The 27,628-nt window shown below is 49.9% G+C and overlaps 1 protein-coding gene across 1 annotated transcript; it reads right to left on the reverse strand.

Annotated features, from left to right (window-relative positions):
* Window positions 1-27,541, reverse strand: LOC145348543 (vesicle-trafficking protein SEC22b-like). Its single transcript, XM_080196733.1, has 5 exons — window positions 27,299-27,541; window positions 13,370-13,479; window positions 5,639-5,799; window positions 2,890-3,036; window positions 1-522 (listed from the first exon to the last, which is right to left on the reverse strand). The coding sequence occupies exons 1-5, from the start codon at window positions 27,371-27,373 to the stop codon at window positions 374-376; spliced, it is 642 nt and encodes a 213-aa protein (XP_080052859.1). The 5' UTR covers window positions 27,374-27,541; the 3' UTR covers window positions 1-373.
* Between the last annotated feature and the right edge of the window lie 87 nt (window positions 27,542-27,628).

Below are 27,628 nucleotides of genomic sequence, written 5' to 3' on the forward strand. Positions count from 1 at the left end.
TGTAGAGGGAGCTTTACTCTGTATCTAACCCCGTGCTGTACCTGTACTGGGAGTGTTTGATGGGGACAGTGTAGAGGGAGCTTTACTCAGTATGTAACTTGTGACACCCCTGCCCTGAGAGTGTATGATGTTGACAATTGCCTGTGATGGATCAGGCCGTGCTCCACATCCCAGCACCAACACCCCAATCTCGGGCAGCGAGGAGAAAGGCCCACAAAAGACGAACACCCAGGGTTGTACGATAACAGTCACTTTTACATTGTCAGTTGGTAGTACAGTTTGTTAGTGTTCCAGAGCGTTCCCGTTTAAAGGTCCATGTTACTTGATTTCCGAGTTGCCACCGTGTCCGTCCGCCCATCCCGAATGGTATCGATCACAACCACCAGAAGTAAAGCATGACCATGAAGAGACAGATGCCGGTCGCTGCTGCCTTGGTGAAGCGAGACCTGGAGTTGAGTTCCTTTGCGTCTTGTTGGTATTTCTTGGACAAGCTGGACAGGTTGCTTGCTTTGGTGTTGAGTGCTGAGGGAGAGAGAGAGAGAAAGAGGGGTTTAGAAGGTTCAAACCTACCCATGCCCACAATGCCAGCCCTCTTCAGCCAATGGGCACAGTCAACACTTGGATTGCCTGAGGGTCACTGGTTGGGGTCAACGAATATCCGAGACATGGAATCATTGATAGAAACATAGAAGATTGGAGCAGGAAGAGGCAATTTGACTCTTCGAGCCTGTTCCTCTATTCATCACGATCATGGCTGATCATCCAACTCAATAGCCTATTCCTGCTTTCTCCCCATAACCTTTGATCCCATTCACCCCAAGTGCTATATCCAGCCCCCTCTTCAATACATTCAATGTTTTGGCATCAGCTACTTTCTGTGGTAATGAATTCCACAGGCTCACCACTCTTTGGGTGAAGAAATGTCTCCTCATCTCCATCCTAAATGCTCTACCCCGAATCCTCAGGCTGTATTTCCTGGTTCTGGACTCCTGCACCATCAGGAATATCCTCCCTGCATCTATCTTGTCTAATGCTGTTAGAATTTTATAAATCACTATGAGATCCACTCTCATTCATCTGAACTCCAGTGAAAACAATCCTAACCTCGTCAATCTCTCCTCGTACATCAGTCCTGCCATCCCCGGAATCAGCCTGGTAAACCTTCGCTGTATTCCTCGTGTGGATTTTTCCATGGACAGCTAGTAGACTCGATGGGCCAAATGGCCTCCTTCTGAGTTGCAAATGAACCTATGACGTTCCCAAACATGTTGCACGGGATGAGTCAGTAGCTTGAGACACCCGACAGCCAGGGAGTACGAAATGAGGTCAGTTTACAGAACAGCTCAAGCATAAAGGTACTAAACCCAAACATTAGATCAGAGGGAGACAGGAGGAGACCGTAAGGGGATCTTCAATATACAGAGCTCTGGGCCATATTTCCAAATTCAGCCAATCGGACCTTGGCTCACTGCACCTTTCCCCTTGACATCCGGTCAGCAAAGAAAGAAACTTCACATGTGGAGGCTATTCAGCCCATCCCATCTGCTGGCTCCTGGAAAGAGATATCCAGTTTGTCCCCATCTTTTCAAATCATCCACAAATCTTTTTCAAGCATTTATCAACATCCTGGGGGATAGATACCACTGACCACAAACTGAACCTGACTGGCCACATAAATACTGTAGCTACCTGAGCAGATTAGCACCACAGTTACAAACATTCAATCCCTCCTCCACCGATGCTCAGTAACAGCAGTGTGTACTATCTACAAGATGCACTGCAGCAATTCACCAAAGATCCTTAGGCAGCACCTTCCAAACCTACATCACATGGGACAAGGGCAGCAGATATCTGTGAACACCGGCATCTGCATGTTTCCCTACAAGTCACTTGGCAACCTGACTTGGAAATATACTGTCGTTCATTCACTGGGTCAAAATCCTGGAATTCCCTCCCTAGCAGCACTGCTTTCATAGAATCCGTACAGTGCAGAAGGAGGCCATTCGGCCCACTGAGCCTGTACCGAACAAAATCCCACGCAGGCCCTGTAACTCACGGTGAGGTGGCACGGTGGCAGTGGTTAGCACTGCTGCCTCACAGCGCCAGGGACCCGGGTTCAATTCCCATCTTGGGTCACTGTCTGTGTGGAGTCTGCACATTCTCCCCGTATCTGCATGGGCTTCCTCCAGGAGCTCCGGTTTCCTCCCACAATCTGAAAGACGTGCTGGTTAGGTGCATTGACCCGAGCAGGCACCAGAGTGTGGCGACTAGGGAAATTTCACAATAGTTTCATTGCAGCGTTAAAGTAAGCATTTCTTGTAACTAATAATTAAACCTTAACTTGGTAACTCCAAATATTTACCCTGCTAATTCCCCTGAAATTAAGAGGCAATTTATCATGGCCAATCGACCTAACCCACACATATTTGGACTGTGGGAGGATACGGAGCATCTGGAGGAAACCCATGCAGACACGGGGATGCTGTGCAAACACCACACAGACAGTGACCCAAGGCCGGAATTGAACCCGGGTCCCTGGCGCTGTGAGGCAGCAGTGCTATCCACTGTACCGCTCCTTCCCAGGCCACTACTGTGGGTGTACCTACACCACATGGACTGCAGCGGTTCAAGAAGACAGCTCACTACCACCTTCAGGAGGGCAGCTGGGGATGCTGGTTCTAGCCAGTAATGCCCACATCCTGTATTAAAAATAAATCCTGTATTAAAAATTAATCACTATTTTAAAGTGATTGTGGAATCACGTCCCAGCGTAAAAACAAACTCACGCCGTAGGCGTTCTGCTTTCCGTAACTGTCTAAAACCCGCACCCCGGTGGGTCCCGGCCCCCCTGGACTGTGTGAACCAAACCGATGCCCGATGATGACTCACCCGAAAGAGCCTCCCCTCGCTGCAGTACCTCCTCAATGTTCGTCACCATAATCCGCTGGACATCGTGAAGCTCGCTATTGATGGAGCCCAGCTTGCGACGGGACCAGGAGTCGCTGTAGGTTTTCTTCAGCTTCTGAATGTAGGTATCTGCGGGAGGGAGGGAAGAGAAAGAGGAGTTAGTAAAGAGGAAGCTAGTGAGGGCCAGCAGGAACGCAGGCGAGGATGGCCATCCTCGGTAGGTGAAACGGCCTGTCAGGTTATCATTCTCATCCACTGGACCAGAAGCCACCAACTGTCCCGACAGGCCAAGCTGGGGCTAACTCTGAACAGCGGATTTAGAACCAACCAACAGGTACAGGGCTGAGTCACTTTTGAGGGAGCGCCGCGCCGTCAGAGGGTCAGTGCTGAGGGAGTGCTGCACTGTCAGAGGGTCAGTGCTGAGGGAGTGCTGCACTGTCAGAGGGTCAGTGCTGAGGGAGTGCCGCACTGTCAGAGGGTCAGTGCTGAGGGAGTGCCGCACTGTCAGAGGGTCAGTGCTGAGGGAGTGCTGCACTGTCAGAGGGTCAGTACTGAGGGATTGCTGCACTGTCAGAGGGTCAGTACTGAGAGAGTGCTGCACCGTCAGAGGGTCAGTACTGAGGGAGTGCCGCGCTGTCAGAAGGTCAGTGCCGAGGGGTGTGCCCCATCAGGTTGGTGTAAAAGATCCCACGGCATTAATTAAACATGGCATTACCCATAAAGACTCACATTCCAACCATTATCTTGTAAATTGAGTTTGTGTCTGTATATGACCTGTTTGTGAACACAAGTCCTCACCTGATGGAGGACTCTGAAAGCTCGTGCTGCCAAATAAACCTGTTGGACTTTAACTGGTGTTTTGAGACTTCTTACTGTGATTATTAAAAACTGAACCGGGGAGGTTCACATGATATTCTGTCCAGTATTCCTCCTGAACTAACATCCCAAAAATTAAATCTCCCAACTGCTCTGATCACATTGGGAACGTGGGTGTCCAGAGTTTCCTTTAATACAGTCGGAAATACCCTCAGAAATCTGTCCCCGGCTGTAGCCTGCTTTGGGGTGTCTGAGATAGTGGGATGTAAAGGCTGGTCGCTTCTTACACTGGCACGGCAGCTGGGGGTTTAAACTGGTTCCTCAGTCACTGTGACCCAGACACGAACTGAGCTCAACTACCGAGCAGCCTGGAGACCCAATTAACCCTCAACCACTGCGAGCTGATGTTTCTCCCAACGCAGCCGTCGCCCTGGTTACCTGTCCTGCGAGACTTTGCCTTTAGTTTCCACACCGGCACCAGGGGAATACCAACGTCAGCCCAGAGCGTACATCACCGCTCAGACTGGCGCTCCCACACAGCCAGAGCGTTCCCGGGAGAAATCCGCACCCTCCTCCTCTCTCCCGAGGCACGGCTAAACCACCTGGCCCCGTCCTCCTGGGAGCTGAGACAAGGAGCCACGGTCGGATATTCGACCACAGGGGGACTCACGTCCCGGGTTTGACAATCAACCCCCCCCCACCCCTCTCCCCACCCATCAAAATGCCCAGGGGGTTGAGGGAGGTCGCAAAACATCTGCAGCCCACTGCGTTGAAACTGGTGAAAAAAAGCCAGGCTGTCAAACTTTTTCAACTGCCACTCATCAGGACAGACGGTAGAATGCCACATTTCAAAGGGAGCAACAATTTGCATCGCATGAGGTGGGGGGGGAGCTGTGTTTTACAACACAGAAAAAGGCCCTTTGTGACTACGCCAGCCATCCAGCACCTATCTATTCTTATCCCATTTTCCCACACTTGGTCTGTAGTCTTCTCTGCTGTGTCATTTCAAGCGCTCATCTAAATGCTTCTTAAATATGGTGAGGGTTCCCTGCCTCTGCTTTCAGGCACTGAGTTCCAGATTCCCACCACCCTCTGGGTGAAAAAGTTTATCCTCAAATCCCCTCTTAACCTCCTGCCCCTGATCATTGATCCAGCTACAAACGGCAAAAGTTCTTTCTTATCCACCCTGTCTACATCCCTCAGAATTTTGTTCACCTCAATCAGATCCCCTCTCAGCAGTTTCTGGAAAACAGCCCCAGTCTAACCGGCCTCTCCTCATAGCTGAAACGCTCCCTCCCAGGCAACATCCTGGTGAATCTCCTCTGCACCCTTTCTAGTGCAATCACATCCTTCCTATAGCGTGGTGACCAGAACTGCACACATAAGAACATTAGAAATAGGAGCAGGAGTAGGCCATCTAGCCCTTCGAGCCTGCCCCGCCATTCAATAAGATCATGGCTGATCTGAAGTGGATCAGTTCCACTTTCCCGCTTTCTCCCCATAACCCTTAATTCCCTTGTCTATCAGAAATCTATCCACCCGTGACTTAAATACATTCAACAAGGCAGCCTCCACCATTTCAATGGGCAGAGAATTCCAGAGATTCACCACCCTTTGAGTGAAGAAGTTCCTCCTCAACTCCGTACAGTACTCTAACCAGTGTGGCCTAACCGGTATTTGTACAACTCCATTATAACCTCCCTGCTCTTAATAATCTATGCCCTCACTAAGTCCAAAGATGTGCAGGTTAGGTTGACTGGCCATGCTAAATTACACTTTAGGTCAGGGAAATGACACATGGGGTTATGAGGATAGGGCCTGGATGAGAATCATAGCAGGCATGATTGAATGGTGGAGCAGACTTGATGGGCCGACGGCCTAATTCTGCTCCGAAATCTCATCTATCTTTTCTTACCGAACTCAATGAAGACGTAGGGTCTGGAGACAGTGGCCACCTTCTTAATGTAGAGCTCGCTAAACTCGGCCTGCAAGTCATCCAGGAAGGCATACGCCATCTTCTTGGAATAGTTCCCCTCGCACAGCACCAGGTAGCAGACGCCTCGGTCGATCAGGTAGCTGTGGGCACAGACAAAGAAAGATCCCACTGAAACGCGACATCAAGGCGACACCAAGGTTGGCTGACAGTGAAGAAGGTCGTAGGTTACATGGATGGGGTGGTCAGCTGAGCAGAGCAGATGATATTTAACCCTGATACGTGCAAGGTGACGCACTTTGGAAGATGAGGGAGTATTTAGTGAATGGCAGGGCACTGGGAGGCTCGGAGGAACAGATGTATCTTTGGGGAATTAGAAACAGACCTCTGATGGTGACAGTGCAGCTGAATAGGATAGTTAAGAAGGCACATGGGACACTTGTTTTCATCAGTTGGGGTGTAGAGAATATGAGCAATGTTGGGGTTGTACAGAATGTTGGTTAGGCCACAGCTGGTGTACTGCGTGCAGCTCTGGCCACCTCACTATAGGAAGGATGTGACTGCACTAGAGGCGGTGCAGAGGGGATTCACCAGGACGCTGCCTGGGATGGAGCATTTGACTTAGGAGGAGAGGCTAGACAGGCTTGGATTGTTTTCTCAGAGCAGAGAAGAGGGACATGATTGAGGTGGATAAGATTATGAGGGGTTTGGACAGGATGAGTGGGGAGCAGCTGTTCCCCTTGGTTGAGGGGTCAATCTTGAGGGCAGGAGATTCAGAGGGGATTTGAGAAAAGATGAATCACTCAGAGGGTTGTGGGAATCTGGAAGGCACTGCCTGGGAAGGTAATGAAGGCTGGAAGTCTTACAACCTTGAAGAAGTATTTGGATGAGCACCTGAAACATCATACAATTTGCGGATATGGGCCAATTGCAGGAAAATGGGATTAGTGGGTCTTTAGAGGTAGTCATTGTTGGTACAGATTCAATGGGCTGAATGGCCTTTTCTGCTCAGTATGATTGTATGAAGTGGCCGAACTGGATATTGGATGGTTTGGGAATCCCGGGACAGAGTCTGGGAGAACACCTCCGGCATAAGAGAGTCAAGAGGGCAAGAACAAGATGCTGTGTCGGAGAGTCGGAGCAGACTCGATGGGCCAAGTGGTCTCTCTGTGAGGGCCACTTTTTGAATGCTCCGATTGAACCCGCCTCTACTACCCTCTCAGATTCCAGAACCGAGCCTCTTCCTGTCTGAAGATGCTCTCTCTTGTATCACATTTGCTTCTTTTACCAATAACTTTAAATCATGTCCTTTTCTTCTCCGTTCTCACACGAATAGGAGCGGTTTCTCCCCATCCACTCTGTCCAGATCCCTGACGGTTCAGATCATCCCGTGGCACTATAAGACAGTGGTTAGCACTGCTGTTTCACAGCGTCAGGGACCTGGGTTCGATTCCCGGCTTGGGTCACTGTCTGTGCGGAGTCTGCATATTCTCCCCATGTCTGCATGGGTTTCCTCCAGGCGCTCCGGTTTCCTCCCACAACCTGAAAGGTGTGCTGGTTAGCGTGCACTAACCAGAACAGGCGCCGGAGTGTAACGACTAAGCGAATTTCACAGTAACTTAACTGCAGTGTTAATATAAGCCTTACTTGTGACTAATAAAAAAAAAACTTTAAACTCTATCAAATCTTCTCTCAGACCCTTTTCTCCAAGGAAAACAATCCGAACCTCTCCAATCTACTTTTGTAACTGCGGTTCCTCATCTTGGATCCACCCTCACGAAGCTTTCTTAGCAGTGACTCCAATGCATTCATAGAATCCTACAGTGCAGGAAGAGGCCATTTGGCCCATCAAGCACACCCAGGCCGCCATCCCTGTGATACTAACGGGGCAATTTAGCACGGCCAATCAACCTAAGCCACACATCTCCAGACTGTAGAAGGAAACTGGATCACCCGGAAGAAACCCACGCAGACACAGGGAGCACGTGCGAAGTTTGCACAGTCACCCAAAGTCGGAAATCGAACCCGGAGCCCTGGCACTGTGAGGTAGCAGTGCTAACCACTGTGCCACCGTGCTGTCCACTGTTCCTAAAGTGTGATACACACAAATGGGCACAATATTCCAATTGGGGTCTAACTAATGTCTTGTAGGAGTTTGACATTACTTCCTTAGTTTTGTACTCCATGCCCCAGTTAAAGCCCAGAATAGTGCATGCTCTCTCCTGCCACCTCCAAACATCTATGCAGATATGTATCTAGATACTTCTGGTCCTGCACTCTCTTAGGAATTGTACCCCTTATTTCATAACGTCTCTCCATGTGCTTCATACCAATGTATGCATCACAGCTTGGTACGGCACCAGCTCTGACCAAGACCGCAAGAAACTACAAAGAGCTGTGAATGAAGTCCAGTCCATCACGCAAACTAGCCACCATTCATTGGCTCTGTCTACACCTCCCGCTGCCTCAGAAAAGAAACCAGCATAATCAAGGACCCCCTGCACCCCAGGCATTCTCTCTTCCACCTTCTTCCATCGGGAACAAGATACAAAAGTCTGAGGTCACATACCAACCAATACAAGAACAGTTTCTTCCCTGCTGCTGTCAGGCTTTTGAATGGACCTGTCACACATTAAGTTGATCTTTCTCTACGCCCTAGCTATGACAGTAATACTACATTCTGCACCCTCTCCTTTTCTTCTCTCCTATGTATTCCATGAACGAGATACTTTGTCTGTACAGCGCACAAAAAACAATGCTTTTCACTGTGTACCAATACATGTGACAATGATAAATCAAATTTTTCAAAAAAGCATCACCTCACACTTCTCCGCACTTGAACTTTATCAGCCATCTATTTGCCCATTTTACTAACGCATCTATGTCTCTTTGAAGTTCCACACTGTCTTCCTCGTAGTCCACCAACCTTCCTAGCTTTGTATCATCATAAACTTGAAATTTGTGCCCTGAATATCAAGATCTGATGAGTACATGGGATTTAATGGGATTGAGAGTTATAGATAGGCCTGGTAGGTAGAGATATGATCGGGCAACTTATGGGCCGGAGGGCCTGTTTGTGCTGTAGTGTTCTATGTTCTAGCTCGATGTTAACATGTAGCAAATAGAACAAGGATCCTAACACTGACCCCCCTGGGAAACTCCAAGTCAAACCTTCCTCCAGCCCAAAAAATTCCATAAACCACCTCCCTCTGTTTCCTGTAATTCAATTAAAATTGTATCCAAATATACACAGGTTAGGAGCACTGGCCATGCTAAATTACCCCTTCATGTCCAAAGGTGAGCAGGTTAGCTGGATTGGCCATGGTAAATTACCCCCAAGTGTCCAAAGATGTGCAGGTTAGGTGTATTGGCCGTGCTAAATTGCCCCTTGGTGTCCCAAGATGTTGGGTTAGGTGAATTGGTCATGCCAAATTACCCCTTAACGTCCAAAGGTGTGCAGGTTAAGCGGATTAGACATGCTAAATTGCCCCTTTGTGTCCCAAGAAGTATAGATTCATGGATTGCCCTGGTAAATGTACAGAGTTACAGGGATAAGGTGGGGAGGGGAGGCGTAAGGTACTCTGTCAGAGAGTAATTGCAGACTCGATGGGCTGAATGGCCTCTGTTGCACTCCCTTTGGAATTGTATCCCTTATTTCATAATGTCTCTCCATGTGCTTCCTACCAATGTATGTATCACAGCTTGGTATGGCACCAGCTCTGAGCTACGACTGTGCCCACAGTCTGTACTGCATCAAATGCCTTCAGGAAGCCATTGAACAGAACATGTCAGTGACGCCCGCATCCAATGAAAGAATGAATGAGTAAAAGTGAACCCATCCAAACACAGTGGGCAACCCGATTTAATATCACAGCTCTGTTCTTTCCCTTGGCGACCAGGAAAATGGTTCGTAAGATCGAATTCCAACCTACCCAGTAATCCCAGCGGCTCAAGGGGTTAAAAGCATTGCTTAACCTGCTTCTGAGACAGACGCATTGGAATAACTGGCTCCTTTTCAAGGTGGAACGATGTAACTAGTGGAACACAGCAGGGATCAGCTCTTGGCCTCCAATTGCTCACTATTTACATGAATCACCTGGAGGAAGGAACAGAACGTAACGTACCCAAATTTGCCGATGCTGCAAAGGTAGGTGGGAGGGCAGGTTGTGATGAGGTTATTGTGACTTTGCAACAGGATATCAGTAGATTGGGCAAAAAACCTGGCAAATGGAATTTAAAATCATCGAACCAAGCAACTCACAACCCATCCACCCTCGATTCTGCTGCGTCCAAACTCACCCATCCACTATAGGCCACCTGATAGCCCGCGGGCAGTGGAAGAGGGTATATGTAGGGACATTTTGGATGAGTGTAGGAAGAATAGGGTTGTTGTAGTGGGAGATTTTAATCTCCCTGGGGTGGATTAGAAGGTGCCTAGAGCTGGGGGGTCTGATGGGGAGGAATTCGTAAGATGCATATTGGAAGGATCCTTGCAACAGTATGTAGATAGTCCGACTAGAGAGGGGGCGATACTGGATTTAGTTCTGGGAAATGAGCCGGGTCAGGTGGTTGAGGTTGCGGTAGGCGAACATGTGGCTAATAGTGACCACAACTCCATCTACTTTAGGATACGAATGGAAAAAGATGAGAGCTGTCCTTAGGGGAGGGTGCTAAATTGGGGGAAGGCTCGATACAGCCGGATTAGGCAGGAGCTTAGGGATACAGACTGGGACAGGCTGTTGGAAGGCAAGACCACATTAGGCATGTGGGAGTCTTTCAAGGGAAAACTGCAAAGGGTGCAGGAAAGGCATGTGCCGGTTAGGAGAAAGGATGGGAAAGGTAGGATTAGGGAACCGTGGATTACTAGAGATATAGAAGACCTGGTTAGGAAGAAATGAGAGGCGTATGTTAGGTCTAAGCAGCTGGGAACAGAGAGAGCATTGGAGGAATACAGAGAGAGTAGGAGGGATCTCAAACGGGGAGTTAGGAGAGCAAAGAGGGGGCATGAGATGGCTTTGGCAGGTAGGATTAAGGAGTATCCAAAGGCGTTTTACTCCTATCTTAAGAACAAAAGGGTGGCTAGGGGTAAAATCGGTCCTCTCAGGGACAGACGTGGGGAATTGTGCTTAGAGGCAGAGGGAATGGGGGAGATCCTGAATGAATACTTTGCGTCGGTATTCACGAAGGAGAGGGGCTTGATGTCTAGTACAGTCATTGAGGGAGCGGTAGACCGATTGAAAGATCTATTGATTACGAGGGAAGAAGTGTTAGGGCTTTTAGAGGGCATTAAGACCGATAAATCTCCGGGGCCTGATTGCATTTATCCTAGGCTGCTTAGAGAGGTGAGGGATGAGATTGCTGGGCCTCTGACGCAAATCTTTGTCTCTTCTTTGGACACAGGTGAGGTCCCAGAGGACTGGAGGATAGCAAACGTGGTACCATTGTTTAAAAAGGGTAGGAGGGATAGCCCGGGTAACTATAGGCCAGTGAGCTTAACGTCAGTGGTAGGTAAGTTGATGGAGAGGATTCTTAGGGATAGGATGTATGCGCACTTGGAGCGTTGCGATCTGATTAAGGATACGCAGCATGGCTTTGTCAAGGGGAAGTCTTGCCTTACGAATCTGGTAGAATTCTTTGAGGAGGTGACAAAAACGGTTGACGAAGGATGAGCCGTTGATGTCGTCTATATGGATTTCAGTAAGGCATTTGACAAAGTCCCTCATGGTAGGTTGGTACAGAAGATTAAAGCTCATGGGATATGTGGTCAGGTATCTAGATGGGTAGAGAACTGGCTGGCAAAGAGGAGTCAGACAGTAGTTGTGGAGGGGTCTTTTTCTAGCTGGAGTTCTGTCACTAGTGGTGTGCCGCAGGGCTCAGTACTGGACCTCTTCTCTTTGTAGTGTATATAAATGATTTGGAAGAGGGAGTAGGTGGTGTGATCAGCAAATTTGCTGATGACACCAAGATGGCTGGATTGGCGGGCAGTGAGGAGCAGTGTCTGGCAATACAATGGGATATTGATAGGCTGGTTGATTGGGCAGATAGGTGGCAAATGGAGTTTAATCCGGATAAATGTGAGGTGATGCATTTTGGCCGGAATAATGTAGGGGGAAGTTATATGATAAAGGGTAAGCCTGTAAGGAGTATAGAGTCGCAGCGAGACCTGGAGCTGCAAGTGCACAAGTCTTTGAAAGTGGCAGTGCAGGTGGAGAGTGTGGTGAAGAAAGCCTATGGTATGTTAGCCTTTATAGGAAGGAGTATAGAATATAAGAGCTGGAGTCTAATGTTGCAATGGTACAGAACGTTGGTTAGGCCGCATTTGGAGTACTGCGTACAGTTCTGGTCGCCTTACTACCAGAAGGATGTGGAGACTCTGGAGAGAGTGCAGAGGAGGTTTACCAGGATATTGCCTGGTATGGAAGGACTGGGGTATGAGGAAAGATTGAAGAAATTGGGGCTCTTTTCCCTTGAAAGACGCTGACTGAGGGGGGATCTAATAGAGGTATATAAGATTATGAAGGGTATAGATAGAGTAAACAGAGGTAAGCTATTTCCTATAATAGAGTCACGTAGGACAAGGGGCCATGGACTTAAGGTGAGGGGGGAGCGGTACAACACAGATATTAGAGGGAGGTTTTTCACACAGAGGGTAGTGGGGGTATGGAATGCTCTGCCAAGTAAGGTGGTGGAGGCAAACACACTAGAGTCCTTTAAGAGTAACTTAGGCACATGACTGAGTTGGAGATGGGTGGATATAGGAGAGTCTTTAAATAAGGATCATTAGCATTGGGGTGTCCCTAGAAATATAAATGGGTATAGTATGATAATAATGTTTTTCTCTTTTTATTCACAGGTTTTAAGTTGGTCCACCTCATGTCCAACGAGGGGTATACACACGATGGGTCGTACTGGGGCTGCTCTTGGTTGTTCGAGATTGGCCTAGTGCTTCATGTCGTTAGTGTGTGCCTAAACTGGACAAGATACTGGGCAAGACGACAGCTCAGTGACTATCGCTGATTGCTGTGCAGACACATGGATTTGGGCCGGTGTCTGTGGGAGTTTGCGCATTCTCCCCGTGCTTGCGTGGGTTTTCTCCGGGTGCTCCGGTTTCCTCCCACACCCCAAAGATGTGCTGTTAGGCTGATTGGCAGGAATAAATTGTCCCTAAATCAGTTTTCCCTCAATCTGGACGGCCATAAAACATTAGATAGGGGTCATGGGTAGAGAGGTGGTGTTGAGATGGCAGCGCGGGCTCGTTGGGCCGAAGGGCCTGTTTCCCAGGCTGATTTTGTTCTTTGTTCAGCCACCCCTGCCCCCAAAATCCACCCCACCTCCCCCATCCTCACCCACCCATCCTGCCCATTTCCCCCTCAACCACCCCCATCCCAAACTCACCCAACTATCCTCTCCCACCCCATCCCGCCTTCGGGACTAACTCACTCCTTTTGCCCCATAGTCTAACTCACCCACCCAAGTCCATCCATCCTGGTACGCCAACACGCTCACTGAATCTGCCTCCTACCTCACCCTCTGAATCTCCGACCTTCAGGGCACTGGTTTACTCAAAACTGCCTTTAACAGGATTCGGTGCCGGGAGGGTGGGGTGGGGGGTGGGGGGCGCGATTGAGGCAAACAATTGAACACGAACGTTGCCGGTAAACCCAGGTCCAATCCCGCGTGACGCAACTGATAAACCACACCGGCGTCACCTACTGAAACATCAGAAGCCCCGTCTCCAGGGTGCACCGGGTCGGAGAATGTTCCGTCAGCTTCCGGAAGAGCTGCTTGGCCTGGTTTTGATACTCCTGTAGATTCCGGCCTGACTGTAACAAAAGAAAATCATCACTCATGGAATCATTACGGTCCAGGAGGAGGCCATTCGGCCCAATCCTTCTATGCCGGCCATCTGCAAGCCAACCCAGACTGTCCCGCTCCCTCGTTCCCCCACTCTTCCAAAACCTCAGCTTTTCCAAGCTAACCTTGGAACTGAAATCTCCCAGTGTCCGGGAACCATTTGGGTAAATCTCCTTTGCACCCTGTCTGGAAAACACTCACATTCCTCCAAACATGTGGTGGCCAGGACTGGATGCAATATTCCAGTTGTAGTCTAACCATAGCATGATGAAGGGTCAACACAACTTCCCTCCTTTTGTATGCAATACCTATATTTCTGAGGCCCAAGGTCCCACATGCTTTGTTAGCCACCCCACCATGGGTGGCACAGTAGTTGGCCCTGCTGCCTCACATCGCTCGGGACCCAGGTTCAATTGCAGCATTGGGTGGCAGTCTGTGTAGAGTTTGCATGTTCATAGAATCCCTACACTGCAGAAGGAGGCCATTTGGCCCATTGAGTCTGCACCAACAACAATCCCACCCAGGCCCAACCCCCATAACCCCTCGTATTTACCCTGCCAATCCCTCCAACCCACACGTCCCAGGACACCAAGGGTCAAATTAGCATGGCCAATCAACCTAACCCATACATCTTTGGAGCATGGGAGGAAACTGAAGCACCTGGAGAAAACCCATATAGGCATGAGGAGAATGTGCAAACTCCGCACAGACGGTGACCCAAACTGGGAATCCAACCCAGATCCCTGGAGCTGTGAGGCAGCAGTGTTAACCACTGTGCCACCATGCCCATGTGCTCTATGTGTCTGTGTGGGTTTCCTCTGGGTACTCCAGTTTCCTAACACAGTCCAAAGATGTGTAGGCTATGTGGATTAGCCATGCTAAATTGACCCTTAGTGTCCCAAGATATGTAGTTAAGGTGGATTGGCCATGCTAAATGGTCCCCTTTTATCTGAAGATGTGCAGGATTGGCCTTGCCAAATTGCCCCTTAGTGTCCAAAGATGTGCAGTTTAAGCAGACTGTCCATTCAGCCACCCTGTCACTATCCTGCTGCAATCCATTCCTTTGATCCTCATTGTTTGGCACTCCAAGTTTTAGATCATCAGCAAATTCAAAAACGTTACTGATTTCCAACGTCCAAGTCTCTTTGATTCTCAGTAGCTGGTGCGGTGGCCCTCAGGAAACACCACCTCTTGTCCGAAAAATAACCATTTACCGTAACTCACTGCTTTCTGTCCTCAAGCCAAATGTTTTATCTGACTGGACACTGACCCTCCTACCCTGTGAGCCATAATTTTGTTACCCAGCCTGTAATTTGGTAAAGTGTTCAAAAGGTTTAAAATCCACGTATACAATGTCCACTGCATTCCTTTATCAGCTTGTTACTTCATTCAAGAATTCAAATTTTGACAAAAAAATTAATTCAACTTTTATAGATTTCCATTGTGATGTATATAACCAAACGTTAGATGATGACGCAGAACATTATACTAAAACAGATACCATTTCAAAGGTGACCCTGTAAATTTCAGTGATCCAACGCGAATGTAATGTGCTTGCAAGACAGGTACAGCACGGGGTTAGATACAGAGTAAATCTCCCTCTACACTGTTCCCATCAAACACTCCCAGGCCAGGTACAGCACGGGGTTAGATACAGAGTAAAGCTCCCTCTACACTGTCCCCATCAAATACTCCCAGGACAGGTACAGCACGGGGTTAGATACAGAGTAAAGCTCCCTCTACACTGTCCCCATCAAACACTCCCAGGACAGGTACAGCACGGGGTTAGATACAGAGTAAAGCTCCCTCTACACTGTCCCCATCAAACACTCCCAGGACAGGTACAGCACAGGGTTAGTTACAGAGTAAAGCTCCCTCTACACTGTCCCCATCAAACACTCCCAGGACAGGTACAGCACAGGGTGAGATACAGAGTAAAGCTCCCTCTACACTGTCCCCATCAAACACTCCCAGGACAGGTACAGCACGGGGTTAGATACAGAGTAAAGCTCCCTCTACACTGATGATGGTGGGGGATTGGGAGGGGAAGGAACATGCTCGGAGAATGGAAATGCAGCTCACTGATATTCCACACACACCAGCATCGCTGTGAACAGGCCATAGACAAGAAGACTAATTCTTCACCTTGTCTTCAGCACCCATTCCATACTGATTCAGCGAGACATCTGTACTTGGGGGTTTTAATCTGTGAGGGAAGGCAATGCCCACCCACCTGCTTGGACAGACATTGCGTTCCCTCGTAGCCACCCAATACTGTAATAGAGTCCTGCATGAGACCCGACTAAGTCCACCAGCCTGGAGGGCTGGATCATACCACCCCAACAGGCCCAGCAGGGCAGGCACGCTCAACACTCCCCTTTCTGGGGGCAGGTATAACACCATCAGATTCCAGCCTGCAGTTCACCCCAGGGTGTCCGTTACTCCATATCACCTTCTGCTGTGAACAGCATGACAGGCCTGACAGAAAACATTCTCAACAATCTTCCGTCAATGTTGTTTCAGGGTCTGTATTAAACCGTTTCCAGGAAGCTCTCCAATGTTAGAGGTTATCATCTGTTCCAGTGTCAAAACACAGTACCAGGGAGTGCTAACCCTCTGACGACAGCCGCTATCTGAATAACCTTTGTCCTCTTTCACGTGGCAATGTTTTTACTCACTGCCGCATCGAGCAGCCAGGTTCACCACCGGAGAACGTGTCCTGGGAAAGATGGAGAGGCGATATCTCGGACAAGGGACAGCAGGGGCACGTGTGACAATGAAGGAGCGTGGATTCCGGGCGGATGAGCAGGTGCACTTCGGAAAAAGGACTGCTTAGAACAAAGAACAGGAGCAGGCCCTTCAGCCCACCCAGCCTGTACCGGCACAGGAACACTGCATTCTGCACTCTCTCCTCTCCTTCTCTATGAACGGTACACTATGCCTACATAACGAGCAAGAAACACTTTTCACTGTATACTAATACACATGACAATAATAAATCAAATCCAACTAAAGATCTTTTGTCTCTACACAGTTCGTATCCCCATCTATTCATTTATCTGTCACGATGCCTCTTAAACGTTGCTACTGCTTCTACCACCTCCTCTGGCGTTCCAGGCACTCACCACTCTCAATGGATGGCACAGTGGTTAGCACTGCTGCCTCACACAGCCAGGGATGTAGGTTCGATTCCCAGCTCGGGTCATGGGCTGTGTGGGGTTTGCACGTTCTCCGTGTCTGCATGGGTTTCCTCCGGGTGCTCCGGTTTCCTCCCACAGTCCAAAGACGTGGCGGTTAGATGCTAAATTCTCCCTCAGCGTACCCGAACAGGCACCAGAGTGTGGCAACCTGGGGATTTTCACACTAACTTCATTGCAGTGTTAACGTAAGCCTACTTATGACACTAATAAATAAACTTTCAACTCTGTAAAACAAAACTTTTCTCTCATCTCCTTTCAACTTTCCCCTTTTTACCTTAAACCTATGTCCCCTGGTAATTCACACTTGAACCCTTGGGTAAAAAAAAACAGACTGTCTGTTCTATCCATGCCTCTCATCATTTTGCAAACTTCTATCAGGTCCCCCGCTCAGCCTCAGATATTCAAATAAAAACAAACCAAGTTTGTCCAAACTTTCCTCATAATACGCTCCAAACCAGGCAACATCCTGGGAAATCTTTTCTGTACCCTCCCCAAAGTCTCCACACCCTTCTAGTGTGGCAGTCAGAACTGTATGCAATATTCCAAATGCGGCCTAACGAGGGGGATTGAATATAAAAGTAGGGAGGTCTTGCTGCAGCTGTATAGGGCATTGGTGAGGCCGCAGCTGGAGTACTGTGTGCAGTTTTGGGCGCCGCACCTGCGCAAGGATATTTTGGCCTTGGAGGGAGTGCAGAGGAGGTTTACTAGGCTGATACCGGAGTTGAGGGGATTGAGCTATGAGGAGAGGCTGAATAAACTAGGCTTGTACTCGTTAGAGTTTAGAAGAATGAGGGGAGATCTCATTGAGACGTATAAGATGATGAATGGGATGGATAGGATAGAGGTGGAAAGACTCTTCCCGCTCAAAAAAGACAGTAGGACTAGGGGGCACAGCCTCAAGATAAAGGGGGGGCGGTTCAGAACGGAGTTGAGGAGGAACTTCTTCACTCAGAGGGTGGTGAATCTCTGGAATTCTCTGCCCGTTGAGGTGGTGGAGGCTGCCTCGCTAAATATTTTTAAGAAGCGGGTTGATGGGTTTTTGATAGGAGAGGGGATTGAGGGTTGTGGGGAGAGGGCGGGAAAGTGGAGCTGAGCCGCGACAGATCAGCCGTGATCTTGTTGAGTGGCGGGGCGGGCTCGAGGGGCCAGATGGCCTACTCCTGCTCCTATTTCTTATGTTCTTATGTTCTTATGTTCTAACTAAACTTCCTTTATTATTGTCACATGTATTAGAATACAGTGAGAAGTATTGTTTCTTGCGTGCTACACAAAGTATACCATTCATAGAGAAGGGAAGGAGAGAGTGCAGGGTGTAGTGTTATAGCCATAGCTAGGGTACAAAGAAAAATCAACTTAATGTGACGTAGGTCCATTCAAAAGTCTGATGGCAGCAGGGAAGAAGCTGTTTTTGAGTCGGTAGGTACGTGACCTCGGATTTTTGTATCGTTTTCCAATGGAAGAAGGTGGAAGAGAGAATGTCCGGGGTGCGTGGGGTCCTTAATTATGCTGACTGCTTTTCCAAGGCAGCGGGAAGTGTAGACAGAGTCAATGGATGGGAGGTTGGTTTGAGTGATAGACTGACCTGTATTCACAGCACTTTGTAGCTCCTTGCGGTCATGCTGGAGCCATACCAAGCTGTGATACAACCAGAAAGAATGCTTTCTATGGCGCATCTGTAAAAGTTGGTGACAGTCATAGCTGACATGCCAAATTTCCTCATTTATCTGAGAACGTAGAGGGGTTGGTGGGCTTTTTTAATTACAGTATCGGCATGGGGGGGACCAGGACAGGTTGTTGGTGATCTGAACACCGAAAAATGTGAAGCTCTCGACCATTTCTACTTCATCCCCATTGATGTAAACAGGGGCATGTTCTCCACTATGTTTCTTGAAGTCTATGATTATCTCCTTCGTTTTGTTGATGTTGAGGCCGAGATAATGTAGTTGGTGGAATGGGGAATCAGTTAATGATTTAGCTTGACCTCAGGGTGGGGGCAGGGCAGAAGCGCATGAGAATCACTTCTTTGGAGAAACAAAAGGTTTGTTACAACACAGCGCCTTTCGCAACCGCATGATATCTCAGAGGGCCCAAGAGCCAATGAAGCATTTTTCGGAGGTGTCATCATTGTTGTAACGTTGGAAGTACAGCTGCAAATTAGCACACAGCAAGATCCCACAAGACAGCACTGTGATAATGACATCATCGGTCTCAGTGATGTTGTTTGAGGAACAAATATCGGCCAGTGTGCAATGCTCTCATAGGATCATTTGAGAAAACATACAGTGCCTCCGGCAGCACGGCACCCCCTCGGCGCCCACCCTCCGGCAGCGTGGCGCTCCCTCGGCACCGACCCTCTAGCAGCGCGGCACTCCTTCAGCACTGACCCTCTGACAGTGCGGCACTCCCTCAGTACTGACCCTCTGACAGTGCGGCACTCCCTCAGCACTGACCCTCTGACACTGCGGCACTCCCTCAGCACTGACCCTCTGACACTGCGGCACTCCCTCAGTACTGACCCTCTGACACTGCGGCACTCCCTCAGCACTGACCCTCTGACAGTGCGGCACTCCCTCAGCACTGACCCTCTGACAGTGCGGCACTCCCTCAGCACTGACCCTCTGACAGTGCGGCACTCCCTCAGCACCGACCCTCTGACAGTGCGGCACTCCCTCAGCACCGACCCTCTGACAGTGCGGCACTCCCTCAGCACCGACCCTCTGACAGTGCGGCACTCCCTCAGCACCGACCCTCTGACAGTGCGGCACTCCCTCAGTACCGACCCTCTGACACTGCGGCACTCCCTCAGCACTGACCCTCTGACAGTGCGGCACTCCCTCAGCACTGACCCTCTGACAGTGCGGCACTCCCTCAGCACTGACCCTCTGACAGTGCGGCACTCCCTCAGCACTGACCCTCTGACAGTGCGGCACTCCCTCAGCACCGACCCTCTGACAGTGCGGCACTCCCTCAGCACCGACCCTCTGACAGTGCGGCACTCCTTCAGCACCGACCCTCTGACAGTGCGGCACTCCTTCAGCACCGACCCTCTGACAGTGCAGCACTCCCTCAGCACTGACCCTCTGACACTGCGGCACTCCCTCAGCACTGACCCTCTGACACTGTGGCACTCCCTCAGCACTGACCCTCTGACAGTGCCGCACTCCCTCAGCACTGACCCTCTGACAGTGCGGCACTCCCTCAGCACTGACCCTCTGACAGTGCGGCACTCCCTCAGCACTGACCCTCTGACAGTGCGGCACTCCCTCAGCACTGACCCTCTGACAGTGCGGCACTCCCTCAGCACTGACCCTCTGACAGTGCGGCACTCCCTCAGCACTGACCCTCTGACAGTGCGGCACTCCCTCAGCACTGACCCTCTGACAGTGCAGCACTCCCTCAGCACTGACCCTCTGACACTGCGGCACTCCATCGGCGCCGACCCTCTGTCACTGCGGCACTCCCTCAGCACTGACCCTCTGACAGTGCGGCACTCCTTCAGTACTGACCCTCTGACAGTGCAGCACTCCCTCAGCACTGATCCTCTGACACTGCGGCACTCCCTCAGTACTGACCCTCTGACAGTGCGGCACTCCTTCAGCACTCACCCTCTGACAGTGCAGCACTCCCTCAGTAGGAAAATCATAGAAGATATTTGGTATGATGTGTCTGCAGTGGGACATGAACCCAAATCCTTCTAATTCAAAAGCTAAAGTGATACTCACTGAGACAATGGGGATTACAATAGGGGCAGTTGCAGCATAAAGAATGATTAAACTGTGAGAGGTTGACAGGCGGTGTTTGAAAAGAGAGACAGATTTTTAATTGTCCAGAATCAGATAAATAAATCACAATATCAGATACATTTATTCTATCATTTATCACAAGCCCTGCGTTAGATAGTTATGTCCTGGTTGCAGATACTGTCCCCTCTCTCCTACAGAATTATAGAATACCTACAGTGCAGAAGGAGGCCATTCAGTCCATTGAGTCAGCATCAGCAACAATCCCACCCAGGCCCTATCCCTGTAACCCCGCATATTTACCCCGCTTGACACTAAGGGGCAACTTAGCACGGTCAATCAACCTAACCCGCACATCTTTGGAGTGTGGGAGGAAACTGGAGCACCCAGATGGAACCCACGCAGGCACGGGGAGAATACGCAGACTCCGCACAGACAGTGACCCGAGGCCGGAATCCCCACACCCCAATGCCTTCTATATCTGCCAGGCCAATCTACCATTCCATCCCCACTCGCTACCCTCTCCAAACACATACCCCACCCTCGGGTTGCAATGGCCCCTCTTTAACATCTTTGCTCGTTCTCTCAACATTTTCACCTCCCCCTACTCATCCCCTCCCACCTGGAGATCGAAACATCAGCCCCAATGCTGGGAGGGGCGAGATCTCATGTACCTCCATCCTGGGACCCCCAAGCACTGCTCCAATTGACACGTATCTTCCTTGTAAGAAGGCAGATAACTAGCTGAATGGCTGTAAATTGGGAGAGGGGAGTGTGCAGTGGGACCTGGGAGTCCTTGTGCACCAGTCACTGAAGGTAAGCAGGCAGGTGCGACAGGCAGTAAAGGAGGCAAATGGCATGTTGGCCTTTATTGTGAGAAATTTTGAGTACAGGAATAGGGATGTGTTGTTGCAATTGCTCAGGGCCTTGGTGAGGCCATACTTAAGAGTATTGTATGCAGTTTTGGTCTCTTTGTCTGAGGGATGATGATCTTGCTCTTGAGGGAGTGCAGTGAAGATTTACCAGGCTGATTCCGGGGATGACGGGACTGATGTATGAGGAGAGATTGACTAGGTTAGGATTGTTTACACTGGAGTTCAGACGAATGAGGAGGGGATCTCATAAAAACTTATAAAATTCTAACAGGACTAGACAGGGTAGGTGCAGGGAGGATATTCCGATGGTGGGGGAATCCAGAACCAAGGGTCACTGTCTGGGGATTCTGGATAGAGCCTTTAGAATGGAGATGAGGAGACATTTCTTCACCCAGAGAGTGGTGAGCCTGTGAAATTCATTACCACAGGAAGTAGCTGATGCCAAAACATTGAATATATTCAAGAGGCAGCTGGATATAGCACTGGGGGCGAATGGGATCAAGGGTTATGGGGAGAAAGCAGGATTAGGTTATAGAGTTGGATGGTGAGCCATGGTCATGATGAATGGTACAGCAGGCTCGAAGCGCCAAGTAGCCTCCTCCTGCTCCTATGTTTCTGCACACTATACCCCACTTATAGAGCGGTCTTCACTCTGTAGAATCAGTATGGCGCAGAAAGAAGCCATTCGGCCCATCGTGTCAGCACTGGCTCTCCAAACGAGCATCATGACTAAGTCCGTTCCCCTGCCCTTTCCCCGTACCCCTGCACACTGTTTCGATTCAAATAATCATCTGATACCCTCTCGAACGCCTCGATTGAACCTGCCTCCACCACGCTTCCAAGCAGAACATTCCGGACCCCGAACAGTCGCTGCGTGAAAAAGTTTCCTCTCACAACACATTTTCTTCCTTTGCAAATCACTTTAAATCTGTGCCCTCTCGTTCCCGTTCCTCTTACGAGGGGGAACAGTTTCTTTCTGTCTGCTCTGTCCCAGCCCCCTCCTGATTTTGAATATCACCACCAAGTCTCCTCTCAGCCTTCTCCTCTCCAAGAAAAACAGTCCCAACATCTTAAATCTAATCTCACAACTGAAGTAAACACACCACAAAGTCAAAGAGAGATGAGGTGGCCCGAATATCTCTACAGATTTGTCAACTCTGACTGAAGCCATTCCAAGTGATCTCTTGTCATAACACTTCCAGCCCACCCATCAAAGGAGATAAACAGAATAATGTCTGTACTGTCTCCAGAGGAAATTCGGCATATCCGCTATGCCTCGCACCAATTTTTACAGTGACAGTATAGAAAGCATCCTTTCCGGGTGTATCACAACTCAGCATGACTCCTGCTCTGCCCGAGACCACAAGAAGCTACAAAGGGTCGTGAACGGTATAGGGCGCAAGAAACAATACTTTTCACTAATATGTGTGACAATAATAAATCAAATCAAAATCAGATAGTGAAATCTCCTGGAGAGATTAGAAATCGCACTGCAGTCACTGCTAACTCTCAGTTATGATGTGGAGACACTGGTGTCGGACAGGGCTGGGAGGTCACACAACAAAAAGTCTGGCAACACCAGGTTTTAGTCCAACCGATTTATTTGATAGTAAACTCACAAGCTTTCGGGTTAGTCCCTTCTTCAGGTGAATGGAGAGTTCTGGCCTCAGACAGAGCATATAAAGCACAGACAGTTTAGAGATGACTGAATAGAATGCGAATCTTTACACCCAACCTGCTGTTCACCTATTGTCTGGAGACAATACACATCTCTTTAACCTGTGATCAGTGCTCCTTCCACACACATTGTCGGCCACTTCAGGACTTGAACAGCAGGTTAGGTGTAAAGATTTGCACTCTAATCAGTAATCTCTAAACTGTCTGTGCTTTATATGCTCTGTCTAAGGCCAGAACTCTCCATTCACCTGACGAAGAGGGAGCCCCCTCGAAAGCTTGTGAGTTTACTATCAAATAAATCGGTTGGACTAAAACCTGGTGTTGTCAGACTTTTTACTGTGTTTACCCCAGTCCAACACCGGCACATCCACATCAGGTCACACACCACCAGGCAGAGCACTGCTCCTTCCTCAGATGAAAAGGGGGAGCACTCCAAAAGCTTGTGATTTCAAATAAACCCCTTGGACTATATGACCCGTGTCGTGTGACGTCTGAACTCCCAGCTAGTAAGGTCAATGGCAACATCACCATTGATGCAAACCCGCTCCCAGTGCGATCGCTATACTCCATGAAGTCACCCACTGCCTGGGAGGCCCTGTCAAGGAGAAGGATCTCAAAGACACAAGTTTGTTGTGTATTACTGCAGCTGAGTCACAGATGTGGTGAAGACAATTCCACACCAAAGAGAACAGGCATCCTGCTGGATATCATCGGAATATTTAAAAATGGATTCATAGGATTTCACAAGCCCACACTGACAACAATCTCAGCCAGGCTCTCTCCCCACAACACCTCCCATTTACCCTGCTAATCCCCCGGGACACTAAGGGGCAATTTAGCACGGCCAATCCACCTAACCTGCACGTCTTTTGGACTGTGGGAGGAAACCAGAGCACCCGGAGGAAGTCCAGAAAGACACAGGGAGAACGTGTAAACCCCACACAGACAGTGAGCCGGGGCCAGAATCGAACCCGGATTCCTGGCGCTAACCACTGTGCCACCGTGTCACCCGAACTGTACGACTGGAGTTACAAAGTCTTGTGGTTGAAGCCCCCAATCCAGGATTGTGTGTGCAGTGCTGACAGAGTGCGGCACTGTCCGAGGTGCTGCCGTTCAGATGACGCAGTGGTACCAAGAACAACAAATAACAAAGAAAATGACAGCACAGGAACAGGCCCTTCGGCCCTCTATGCCTACACTGACCATGCTGCCTGACTGAACTAAAACTGCCTACCCTTCCGATGATCATATTCTTCTATTCATAGAAGCATACAGTGCAGAAAGAGGCCCTTCGGCCCATCGAGTCTGCACCGACCATCATCCCACTCAGGCCCTATCCCCATATCCCTACATATTTACCTGCTAATCCCTCTAACCTACACATCCCAGGACACTAAGGGGCAATTTTGGCATGGCCAATCAACCTAACCTGCACATCATTGGACTGTGGGAGGAAACCGGAGCACCCAGAGGAAACCCACGCAGACACGAGGACAATGTGCAAACTCCACACAGACAGTGACCCAAGCCGGGAATTGAACCCAGGTCCCTGGAGCTGTGAAGCAACAGTGCTAACCACTGTGCTACCGTGCCGCCCCTCCATCCTATTCATGTACTTGTCAAGAAGCCCCTTAAAAATCATATTGTATCCACATCCATTACCTCCCCCGACAACGAGTTCCAGGCACCCACTACTCTCTGTGTAAAAAAATCTGCCTTGTACATCTCCTTTAAACCTTGCCCCTCGCACCTTAAACCTTTGCCCCCTAGTAATTGACTCATCCACCCTGGGAAACAGCTTCTGACTATCCACTCTGTCCATACCTCCCATAATCTTGTAGAGTTCTATCAGGTTGTAACCAACCCCCTCAAAACCAACCACGTCTGCACTCTCAGGAGATTACACAAGATTCTTTTGACCCTATTTCAGAGAGTGGATGGATGGTTGGTTGCCTTGATTAACTGAGGAATTGTATGTGAAAGCAGGGTGGTTATGAGGGAACTGTATAAAATGCTGGAGAGGCCACAGCTAGAGTATTGTGTGCAGTTCTGGTCGCCGCACCATATGGAGGATGTGATTGCACGAGAGGGGGCGCAGAGGCGATTCACCAGGACGTTGGCTGGGATAGAGAGTTGCAGTTGTGGGGAGATGCTGGGGTTGTTCTCCTTGGAGCAGAGAAAATTGATTGAGGTGTACAAATTTTGATAGGCAGAGATAGGAAAGAAACATTTCCCCTTTGTAGAGGGGTCAGTAACCAGGGGACACAGATTTAAGGCAACGAGCAGCGATTCAGAGGGGATTTGAGAAAAACCTTTTTACCCAGAGGGTGGTGGGAATCTGGAACTTGCTGCCTGAAAGGGTGGAAGACACGGGAATGCTTAGAACATTTAAGAAGCATTGAGATGAGCATTTGAAATGGTGCAGTGTACAAGGCTATGGAGCTGTGCTGGAAAATGGGCTTAGACGGATAGGTGCTTGAGGGCCGACAAGGATATGATGGGCCGAAGGGTCTCTTCTTTCCTGATGCAAAACTCAATGACTTCTCTCCGACCTCTGCCGCTTTTCCCTTAAATCGACACCACCGAACAAAAACGGCCACACAAAACGATGTGGCCATTGATACGCTGGCAGCTGTGCCTGCGGGAACTTGCTGCGGGCAAACTGGCCGCCACTTCCATTGCAACACCTCAGAGTGACCACAGGTCAAAATAAAGAGTTCCTCCCTTTGACAAATCAACAGTCTGGTGCCAACAGCCAGCAGTGCTGAGTGCAGGTACAGCCAACGGGCATGAGCCAGCTGGAAAGCTCCCAGCTGGCAGAGGGTGGCACCTTTTTGTCAACACAACAGAGGTACAATCAACCCCCACCCCGCACGCGCACACACATACACACCCTTCCCATTCCTGCCACAGCTCTCCTCCAAGGAGGTATAAAGAAAGGGGGAGGCAGTTTGCATGCACTCAAACTTAGCAGCAGCAGTGAGTGCACAGTGCGCAAAGGTACTGATTCAGCCGCCAACAGTTCGGTCAGAGAAAGGCCTACAGTCATTGTGCTTTTTTTAAACAGAGAGCCCAGATGTGTGCGAGAGTGTTGAGTAATTGCTTGTTACTTCTCCTTCAGTGCCCCCCGCAATAACACACAGAGAGAGGGAGAGAGGAGCTCCCTGCTGCTCCCTTACCCACTCCCCATCCCCCCCTTACCCGCTCCCCATCCCCCCCTTACCCGCTCCCCGCACCCCCTTACCCGCTCCCCGTCCCCCCCTTACCCGCTCCCCGTCCCCCCCTTACCCACTCCCCGTCCCCCCCTTACCCGCTCCCTGTCCTGTCCCTTACCCACTCTCAGCCCCCTTACTCGCTCTCCGCCCCTCCCGTACCTGCTCTCTGCTGCCGCTTACCTTACTCTCTATACCTCCTTTACCCACTCTCTTTGCCCCTTTACCTCTTCTCTTACCTACCCTCTGTTCCCTTATCCACTCTTTGACCCCTTTACCTGCTCTTTGCCCCTCCTTTACCCGCTTTCTTACGGCTCTCTCTGTTCCCTTACCTGCTCTCTGCTTCTTACCTTACCCTCTATTCCACAGAATCCCTACAGTACAGAAGGAGGCCATTCGGCCCATCAAGTCTGTACCAACCACAATCCCATCCAGGCCCTAATCCCGTAATGCTACGTATTTACCTGAATTCCCCCTGACACTAAGGGACAATTGAGCATGGCCAGCCCATCTAACCTGCCCATCTTTTGGAGTTACTCCCTTACCTGACTCTCTCTTGTTCCTTTACCTGACTCTCTGCTGCTCCCTCACTCTCTGATCCTCTTGACTCTCTGGTACTCCTTACCTGATTCTCTACAGCTCCTCACTCACCCTGCTGCTCCTTACCTCACTCTTTGTTCCTGACCTCACTCTCTGCTGTTCCCCACCTGACCCCCTAATGTTCCTCACCCTCTTGACGCTCCCTCACCCTCTGACGCTCCCTCACCCTCTGACGCTCCCTCACCGGACCCCCTAATGTTCCTCACCCTCTGATGCTCCCTCACTCTGTTGTTCCTTACCTCACCCTCTGATGCTCCCTCACCCGACCCCCTAATGTTCCTCACTCTCTGATGCTGTCTCACTCTCTGCTGCTCCCTCACCCTCTGATGCTGTCTCAGCCTCTGCTGCTCCCTCACCCTCTGCTGCTCCCTCACCCTCTGATGCTGTCTCACTCTCTGCTGCTCCCTCACCCTCTGATGCTCCCTCATCCTCTGTTGTTCCTCACCTGACTCTGATCCTCCTGACTCTCCCTCCTGCTCCTTACCTGCTCATTCTCCTGCATTGAGGCTGCCAGGGGCAGTCCGTCCGCCACCCGGGCGATCATAGTCATCAGGATCATCTCTGCCTGTGTGTGCTGGGCTGGAGAGGGGGAGCACCGAACCGGCCCGGCTGCAGCTTGCACTGAGAGGTGGGAGCAGGAGCAGCCCCGGGGATCAGGCTGACGTGGCGGATTCCCCAGCGCTGCAGAGCCGCGTCAGCACCCGAGAGCAGAGCCTGGGACACAGAGAGAGGCTGCTTAAAGGGGCAATGCACCCGAGAGCAGAGCCTGGGACACAGAGAGAGGCTGCTTAAAGGGGCAATGCACCCGAGAGCA

Source organism: Carcharhinus amblyrhynchos, chromosome 9, assembly GCF_965287045.1.
Source record: "Carcharhinus amblyrhynchos chromosome 9, sCarAmb.v2.hapA, whole genome shotgun sequence".
NCBI classification, from domain to species: Eukaryota; Metazoa; Chordata; class Chondrichthyes; order Carcharhiniformes; family Carcharhinidae; genus Carcharhinus; species Carcharhinus amblyrhynchos.